The sequence below is a fragment of the Haplochromis burtoni genome, unplaced genomic scaffold, assembly GCF_018398535.1.
Source record: "Haplochromis burtoni strain Fernald_Lab_line unplaced genomic scaffold, NCSU_Asbu1 Contig_13, whole genome shotgun sequence".
In the NCBI taxonomy this organism is placed as follows: Eukaryota; Metazoa; Chordata; class Actinopteri; order Cichliformes; family Cichlidae; genus Haplochromis; species Haplochromis burtoni.
Genome location: NW_024582374.1, coordinates 3,602,335 through 3,611,981, shown reverse-complemented (window position 1 = coordinate 3,611,981; position 9,647 = coordinate 3,602,335). Strand labels below are relative to the sequence as shown.

Sequence of the window (9,647 nt, the reverse complement as noted above, 5' to 3'; positions counted from 1 at the left end):
AATCTTAAAGTAGCAGTAGTAGTACACAATTACAGAAATAATCGATATATGTAAAGCCGCCGTTTAGAAATGTTGATTTTTAAATAAATGGAAAAGCGTGCACACCAACCGCATAAATAAAATGATGTCAGCGGGCACGGAGCCCCCCTCAGCCAGCCTCCCTGAGCACACAGGGAAAGTGAGCGTCAAGAAGAAGGCGGCCCTTAACGGCCTTTCCGGCCGCGCACTCGATTCCCTTGCTGTCAATCACGAACACACGCGCTCCCATTGGCTGAGCTCTTTCGCATTTATCGTGCCATCTCGTCGAGCTGCTGCTGTGTAATCGCAGGTAACTTTCTTACGATAGCCTTCCGCTGGGTACGCTAGTGCTCGTAGCGCTCCCGTATTTTGAGGCTTACAGATACCGGAGCCCAAACCGAGCGTCGCGGGTACAGGTTTCCCGTGTTTCGAGTACCGGAAAACGTTGAGTGTGTATTTTCCCCCTCTGAAAAACAGCCCATCTCCGAAAGGCGTTTGAAATCGGACACCGCTGGCGTTGAGGCCGTCACGTTTGTGCGGAGGGATACGTTGTTGCGTCTGACAATGTGGACGGAGGTGGTGAAGATGTCTACGAGAAGAATGAAATCATCTCAGTTGTAACAACAAAAAAGGAAGACGTGAGATTAGTTACTATAATAGATTTGTTTGCACACAGACTTGTTACAGAGAGGCAAACACGTGGGCGCTGTGTGGAAAAAACAGGCTTCCCGGGACAAAAGGAAGACATCTACTGTGCTCCAATGCGTTTCATGCACTGAGGTCGAAATACTCTTGAAGTTTTATGTTTTTCTCCTTGCGAGTCTCCGCTTTTCTTTTTACTCTTGGATACCAGACACACGGGGAGGAGAGGTAAAAAAAACACACTCTGTACACTTCGTGTTTCGGGCGAAGTTGCACGAATTCGACGGCTTTCATTGACGCGTATTTTGACGCCTGCAAATTGTCGAAAAGTTTTCGGGAATGTGTGGTTAAAGCGGGGGGATGTAAGTTTTTGTCTGGTTTGAGGTGGCGAGCCAAGTGTGTGATGGTCTCCGCATCGACCACAGAGAGAAGGAAATTACTCCTTTGTTCTGCAAAAAGAGCCCGTTAACGTTAAATGTTCGAGCTGCCCGACGAGCCTCGGTTTGTTTTTTTTTGTTTTTTCCACCGTGTGCCTTAGCCGCTTTAGCTCCGAGCCACCGAGGGAAAATATAAAATCTTTACGTTGTCCAGCATTTTGGCTGAACTTTGTGATGCGTACCGACGTGTGTTTTCCAAACAGGCCGGGAAAAACTTTCCATAAAATCCCTTTGGTAGCCCTTTAAACATTCCTTTATGGAAGTGTCTGGCCACCAGCTAGACTTATTTTATTGCACATTTGGCAGGAAATTCCTCATGCTCCCACCCCCACCGTCTCTTCCACTGCTCCCTCATAATGCACGATTGGACCCTAATAACATGCGAAAGAAAGAGCTTTAGTATCTGTTGCATGAAGTTTGGAGCCTCGCTCCTGTTCTGGGCGGTCAGGGCCGTGGTACTTGTTTTACACACTGATTAGACGTGTAGTTTGTTGGTCTTGTGGACGATGTCACCGCGGATCAGAATAAGCCGTGAGTGGGTTTAGATGACAGTAAAAATAAAAAAATAAAAAAAGGAAAGAAAGAAAGAAAGGAAAAAAAGAGGGGGGGAGGAGAAAAGGTTGGTCCCTGGATATGGCCTAGCGGATCTGATCAAATAATGTGCAGCCTGCATCCTGTGGTGCACATGTTCTCTGGCATTGTTGTAAAACTATTCCTATTAACGTGTTTATGGTGTGAGGCCCCAACATCCGTTACTTTCATGCAGTGTTTGAATCAACAGTAGAACATGCTCATTGTGTTCTTGTAGTAATAGCGTTGTTATAAACATGTTATAGCCTTCCCCCCTTTATTTTTATTTTTTTGTTTTTTAACAGCAGGCTGGATTGGACACAACCTCAAATGCTTGTTTCTTGGCTAAGTAACAGGGACCTAATTTGGCCTATCATTGTGTTTGAAAGCCAAAAACTCGGGAAGCTATCTAAACCCAACTCGTTAGGGTTTATTATAAAGTTTAAGTGGTGATTTGTTTTCGGTTTGGCTCAGTGTTTTGTGATAACTGGAAGTGCAGTGTCCTTTTCTGGAGAATGACCTGCCTTCTCTGCCTTGTGTGGGTGACAAAGACCCCCAATGTGCTTTCTTCAAATATTGATCCAGCACTAGCTGAAGATGCCATTTTGTTAACATTAAGCCCCTCCATGTGCTCTGCTCCATTTAACTCTGTGCTAAAGTCATTTTTTTAGCAGCGTGTGTGTGTGTGTGCATGGCAGATTTTCCTTTTGTAGGGCGTCTTATTCTAAAAGTTTGGGATGGCAATGACAGCCATATTTCTAGCCTATTTACACTTGGGGCAGTGTTTTGTGTATGCTCACTTCCTTTTCTCGTCCCAAGGTTAAATTAGTCTCACTTGTTCTGCCTTCTTTGTACTGGGACAGCAGTGTTTGGCTACCTTTGAAATAACTTTTCTCGTGTATGCAGACAAAGGATTTGTCTCCCAGTTAGACTTTTTATTTCTTAAGAAAACTCCAAATTTGCCCCGTGTTTATATCACACACCTGCATTTCTCCAGGATGTGCATCTTTCTTGTTTTTGTTTTGTTTTTTTTTGTTATTATTTATAACATCTGTTTATGCTAGTGCTGAATTGGAAAAGAGGCTGTAAAAGTACACCACCTGTTGGTGTCCGAGTGCTTCTGTTCTTCCAGTTGCTTCCCTTACCCCCAGTTTCCCTGTGAGGCGTAGAGAAACACCGCTCGGCATCAGAGAGCGGCCCTCAGGCTTGCGTTGGAATGCAAAACACTGGGTAAATCCAGTCTTCGTGCTCACTGTGTCATTTGACAAGGTCCTTTCTGAGTTGACATATGGTAATTTGGTAATGACGTGTTTGCATACAGTCATTAGCTCTGCTTTTCACCCCTATTTCCTTGGGCTAACAATAGTCCCAATTATGTCTGTAATTGTAAATTCTTTTATGTAGCAATGATCGACATATGGCTGTGTTATTTGCCAGGGTTGCGTAAAATGAAAGACTTTTTTTTTTTTTAAAGTCATTACTTAGAAGTGATTTGACTGAAGGCAGAGTATTCATCACTTCATGGCGGTGTCTCCTCCACTGCCTGGATGGGAAGGCAATGTCTGAGGGGAAATTTGCATTTTTAAGTAGACCTGCCTATGGTGTGTAGTGGGCAGTAGGTTTGTGTTGTCCTTTTTGCTGTAGCTAGCCCATGTTTCATTGAGTTATTTCCCAAATATGCAACATTTAAATAAGACCTGCATATAATTTTCATATTTGGGGAACTTTTTGAATTAAAAAAAAAAAAAGGTCATGAGAAAATTACTTTTAGCCAAATTGCTGACATACTGCACCCCTGCACTGGTGTCTAATGAGACAGAAAAAACCCGCCAATAAAAAAGCGTAAGCGAAGGGGGTGTGAGCTAGACAAAGTAGGATAGTTTAACTCATCCTTTGCCATCATCTCTGTTTAAGAGGAACATGTAACTTCTTTTTGTGTTTGCTAGCGCCATTAAAATCCTGTATCTGCAAATTTCTCTCGTAGGGTTTATTAGAAACTGAAGGGTATGAACGAACAGCAGCAAAGAATGGCTGCAGTGGAAACTGACAAGGAACTCAGCGACCTCCTGGATTTCAGCGCGGTAAGAGAGCGGGCTCTGGGTGGCAGTGGTAGGTGGGTGGCTATGGGAGGAGGAGAGTGCGATACAGGTCTGGGCATAGGCGGAGGTCAGAGGGATGTGGGATAAAGACCAAGGGGGGAAAAAAAAAAGCTTAACGTTACAAATAGAAATGTTAAAATCTCTGTATAACGGCCTCTCTGTCAGATCAAGATATTTCATTCTTGGCATCAGAGTAGTGCAGGTAAAAGTCATGCTGTACTCCAGGTGATGGGTGAGAATAAAGTCACACTTTAGGCTACCCAATTACTGAGGTGATGCAGAGATATAGGTTACGAGGAAGTTGATCGTCCTGCCGTCAAACAGAATCCACTTTAAAATGTAAATATTGAGTCAGGAGCAGCTACAGGAAACGGTACAAATAATCTCACTGCTGTTTGTGTTGTGAGGAGGTTCTTAGGGGGAAATATTGTGATAGAAGACCGTGGCTGAGCAGACAGCTTCCACCTTTCTTATTGTCACATTTTTAGTCTTTAAGATGACATTTTCACAAAGATGCTGTGAGAGCTATGCTCCAGACATTATCTACAAAGTGGATAGAGGAATTCTGTTGAGCTTTATTTACCCGCGTTTCAGTTTATTGTGAAGCTTTTTTTCAGCTGACATAAACATCACGGAGCCCCGGTGGAGCTGTGTTAGATTTTTCTTTTCTCCTCAATAACCCAAATAGCTGGCGAGGCTAAGTTGCAAGCCCTGGATAATTATTATATGCAAAGAATAATCGGTAATTCCAAACTCCGACTCTCAGTGAGCTGTCGTTAGCAGACGTAATGTCCTATGAGATTTTTTTTTTTTTTTTTTTTTTTTCCCCCAAAGTTGAATTGATGTTGTTTTGCTACGGCAGAGAACAACAGAAATGTATTTTGTGTGCATATGTTATTAGTAAAGCACCATTATAATGCTGTTTGTTGCAGTTAGCTGCTTTGTTTGTGCTAGAGTTCAAAGAAACTTAGCCTATGTTCTGAGCAGGGCTTTGTCGCAGGTTTCATTGTTAGTCACTTGGGTTTGTTAGGAAAGCCCAGATTGATCAGCTGCCAATTTGTATCAGCAGATGTTTTGTTTAAATATGGCATTGATAATTGGGTGAGAAACTGTTGAACGTTACACAAACGAATTTCCTCCTCTTTGTTTATTTGTTGTCTGCTCATAGGAAAGCAAGTGAGATTGGCCGTGTCATAAAGAAAACTAAATGTGTATTAGGCAGTTAAACGTAATGGAAGAAAAGATGGTCTTTTAATCAGAATCTTTGGCTATGTCATACATTTAAAAAGGAAAAAAAATCACGTGCGGCAATGGAAGATTGTGTTATTCTGTCCTAGTTACAGGCATGTTTGGTTTGTACAGCAGACTTTGGCCGTGTCACTGAAAGATGGTCCTGTGGTAAAACCCAGAGTGGCTTGCTGACATTATTAACACACGTCAGTTACGTCATTATAGTTTCATTTCAAAGGGCAGTATTTTGTATTGTTTGGGGTCTAACTTAATTAGACTGTTTTATGCGTTGTTTGCCATAGAATAAAACATCACTTATGTTTAAAATCAATATTTATAACTTGATAGATTTTTAGGTTTTTCTGTTGATGCTGAAAGTTATAGATGGTTAAATCGAGTTTTTTGTTTTGTTTTTTAAAATCCCCTTTATATCTCACTTTAGACTCATCCAAATCTGAAATGCCTGTAAGGTGGAGGGGGTGGGGAGGGGGACTCACAACTGAACGATGTGTTTGTGTGTGTGATGTGATGTTAGCCATTAGTGAAAATAGGATGTGTGAAGTGTGCCATCATTTTCCTTGTTACTTATGGTATCTCACTGCTTTTGTCTTGTAGATGTTCGCGCCTCCAGTAGCCAATGGGAAAAACAGAACGATGACACTCGCCAGCTCTCAGTTTGGTGGATCAGGTAAGCTTTTCGGCTTGATCTCACTGCATTTTTCTTAAACTGTATTAGTTTTGATTCGTGCACCGTTCTTAATCTTACCACTCGTTTTTTTTTAATTGACATTACGGGGGCTGAATGTGGGATTTGACACTGCAACATTAAGCAAATTTGCTGTTAAATCGGTGCTCTTTAACGGTATTATAAATGTAAAACTGGAGTAACGGGAAAAAGAGTTTTTCTTTGTAATTTACAGATGACATAATGGAGCTCACACATTAAAGGTCAACCCTCTGAGGTGACGAAAATTTCTAACCTAACCTTTGTGGTATTTATCGTGCAGACTGTTTTGAGATCTTTTCCACTTCCTTCGTATAGGTAAATTTTATTTGTGGTGCATGCTGCTCTACAGAATTTCATTTGAGACTGTAGCTATATTTTCAGAACTGACGTCCCCCCCCCCCTCTCTAATCCACAGACTGAATAGTTTTCATTGGATCAGCCTTCTGCCAAAGAAAAATGTATAGCAAAGTGTTTGTGGTTATATCTGTTTACATGTATTACACTGAGTAATGTAATGGAAGCAGTCCCAGGAAAAAAAAAAAGATGCTCACTGAAACCCTGCAGCCTGTTCTATGTCTGTTTATCCATTTTCGTATTTGTTTCACAGTTTTAAAGGTGAAACTATCCGCAATTAAACCACTCAAGCACCTGAAGGCTTCGAGTAAGCTTTTTTCTCTTCCTGAAGGTTATTAGTAAGTCATGTTACTTTCATTCCTCTGTCACCCTGCCAACCTGGTGTGTGAAATCGAGTCACACTCCCCAGTGTTCCCCAGAGTGAGAACTTGGCCACTGAGGAACAAAGGCAAAGAAGGGGGCTTATGGACTTGAAACGACTCCCCCACCCTGAAGTGTAAAACACTCCTCCCCCAACACAGCACAGGGCTCTTACCCCCACTGATCTGCAGGAAATGGCTTGAATCTGAGACAATGTCCCTCACCCCCAGCTTGCAGCCTCTTAAACTGGCCCAGCATGCAGAGAGTGGCCAGAGTGGGAGAGAGAGCTTGTTGAATAGAGGGATCAGCCTGTGGAAGGCAGGATTCTGTTTGTTTCTATTACAGCAGGCAATTACTAAGCAGTGAGGAGTTAATTCCTCACCCCTCCCCACGTCCCAAAGTGTGACCCTCGGTCATTGAAACCCATTTTAATGTGATACTTAAAGCTGCCACCTTTAACATTTTGGAGATCGGCAGGTACCCTCTAATGGCACTAGAAAGCCAAAAAGCTAATGTGCAAATTCCAGCCTAAGAGGTTCTCGTAGATCTGTGTCGTGTTATAACACGCACAGTGCACAGACTACAACGTGACTATACGAGGAAACATGTTATTAAAACTACAGCATTAAATGAATGTGCGTTATTTGTAGGTGGGATGGGTACATGTGGCGTTTAGTTGTCTCTTTTTGTTTTGTTTTTGAAGCTTAGCCACTGTAAGGGAAACAGTACTGCATGGCTGTGGGCCAGGAAACAGACTTATTTTCGAAATGATGTCCATTAAACCACAACGCCTATCTATGACGTCACCTCGGCGGCTTGTCTATTCAGGGATCCAGCAGCGCGGGAACGGCCGCAAGTAGCCCAGTGGCCCACCAGACCACCTCTATTCATCAGCACAAAAGTGCTCAGAGGGGTGCTAATTGCATTAGGCGTCCTCCCTTCCTCAGTGGCCTGTGTGTGGGTGGCTGGGTGTGGGTGTGTCGAGGAGAGTAGAGTGGATGTTAGAGGAAAGAGGAGAGGATTGGCAAGAAGTGTGGGATGTTTAAGAAGTAGGGGAGGCAGAGTGTGACGGTGTGGTGGGAGCTGGCCAAGCCCACAAGCCTTCAGGCAGGCGTCCCCTCTGTCACCTCTGCAGCTGCTGGCAACGTCTCCAACCCCCTTCACACACACACACACAAACACAAATACAGGGGACGTGACAAGCTCGGTTTCCTCAGATCACAACAAACAATTGTCACATGTAGCCTCTCTAGGCGGCTAACTGGCTAGCTTTGCATTTACCTTTTGCACCTCAACTTGTCCGCCTGCACACAGTTGCAGGACTGTCGCGTACTGTAGTTTTCTGTACTTTACTTTGTCGCAGCAGGAAAATCGAAGCCCTCAGAAAGGGGAAATCTCAAAGGCGAGTGGCTTCCTCCTTCAGCTAAATTAAATGTTTTCAGAGCTCGCAGCTCTTAGAAAGTTTGTGGCTCAGTGAATAAATATTTTTCTGGGCTCTGCTTGTGAGTCAGTATTTGCCTTGCTATGTTGAGTACATTTGCACTGGTCATGCCAAAATCTAGATGGACGTGATAGAAATCCAGAGAACCTGTCGTTTTCATGCTAAACCCTCGACTTATTAATGATAATCCAGACTAATTGTGTGTTTAGTGGTAGTATTATTTGCTTACTGAAAGAAATGCAAGCAAGTAAGTGCAAGTTTAAATAATTTTGATGGCTTATTTTTTCAAAAGTAAAGTAGTAATGGTCACATTGCCTTTCTAGACTGAAAATGGTTGAAGTTTGATTAGAGATTAGATGCATTAATTGGCATGAGCTTCATTTCTTAAGTACTCTGTTGCTGTCCTTGTGTAACGTTGGAAGGCCTTGTCAGTGTAAACGCTGAGAGGAGACGCCAATGTAAGGGTTTAGTCAGAACTGTTCGCATCGTCATTTTTTTTCAATTAGAATTTTTTTTTTTTTTTTTTTTAAAAAGGTGAATAATTAAATAATATATTACTGATGTACTTCAGTGGGACTTTTTGTCATGATTAGTGATTACAAATACCACTATAGAAACACTGAAAAGCATTCTTCTGGCAAAATGATAAAATGCAGCACAAACAAACCGCGTGCTGTCAAAGAACGTAAGGAAATGTGTGAGCACTGCTACCCAGTAGCATTATCATGACTACGTGATGTCATGATGATCAATTACAGCAACAGCTGATAACAGTTGATAGCTACTAAGTTCACTATGTTCACTGTTTGTTTTTGTGCTGGACGGTAAAAATATTTATGGCAGCATGTGGAGCAGCACAATAGCACCTATAATGTAATACACGGTTTATTCTAATTCTAATTTAGTACCACTGAAATTTTGTTTGACATGAAACGTGACAGGAGATTAACAACAATAGGAAGATCTCTCTTCTGGCGTTGCTGGGCTCTCCTAGGCGTCAGTGTCACCTCGGCAGCTCTCCACCTTTGTTTAATTGCCTCCGAGTTAATTACTCCACTAAGTGTGAAACAACGTTGTCAGACTTCTCCTGCACAGCCGTGCTTTCGCTTCATCCTCTGCACCCCCGTTGTCCAAATGGAGGCTTCACAGGCGGATGAGTGGGGTATTGAAAATAGCTGCGAAGATGAAGTTACTCTCTCAACTCTGTGCAGAGTGCAGGTTATTGTCGACAGCAGCGGCGATGCGTAAACGTGTGTGTCACCAGTTACTTTTCTGTATTTGTGAAAATACTCATGGTCTAACAGCAGTTTTGGATGACGCTAGAGTGTCTTGAAGTGGAAAAGAGAAGTTGTTTGAATGAAAATTTGCAAGGCTAAAAGCAGACATTGTTGAGTCCTCTCATCTAGACTAGATTTTTATCTCACTAATTTGGTACTACTTCTGCTGGCACGGAGCTTTGGCTTAAGTGTCTCCATTCAAAGTCTGTCATCTTTATTTAGCGGCGAGCTCATTGCTGACGTCCTGTGTCATCGGACATGGTTGACGGTGGAGCTGCGCTTTAGTAGTGCCATGGCCTTTCGGCACGGCCGATCTTTTCGGATGCCCTCTCCTAGCGGCTCGCCTGATTCTCCATGCCACTGGCATCAGCTCCATAGATCACGGCTGTCGCAGCGTGTGTAGGTGCTTGCACCGCTCTGTTAGTCTCATCACTCATTCTCGCTCGTCAGCCGGGCTGCTGATCTCACCCAGACCCCTCTCACTCTTGTCTC

General features: G+C 43.0%; 1 protein-coding gene across 4 annotated transcripts in view; it reads left to right on the top strand.

Moving 5' to 3' along the window:
- The first annotated feature begins 307 nt into the window (after positions 1-307).
- tcf3b (transcription factor 3b) overlaps positions 308-9,647 on the top strand; it is a 24,062-nt gene continuing 14,722 nt past the window's right edge. For 2 of the 4 annotated variants that reach the window (XM_014336849.2, XM_005932425.2), the window contains exons 1-3: positions 335-888; positions 3,652-3,748; positions 5,612-5,684. In XM_014336849.2, the coding sequence (XP_014192335.1) occupies positions 3,674-3,748; positions 5,612-5,684 (148 nt within the window). In that variant the 5' untranslated portion in view covers positions 335-888; positions 3,652-3,673. The other 2 variants (XM_014336847.2, XM_014336850.2) reach the window with 2 other exon arrangements.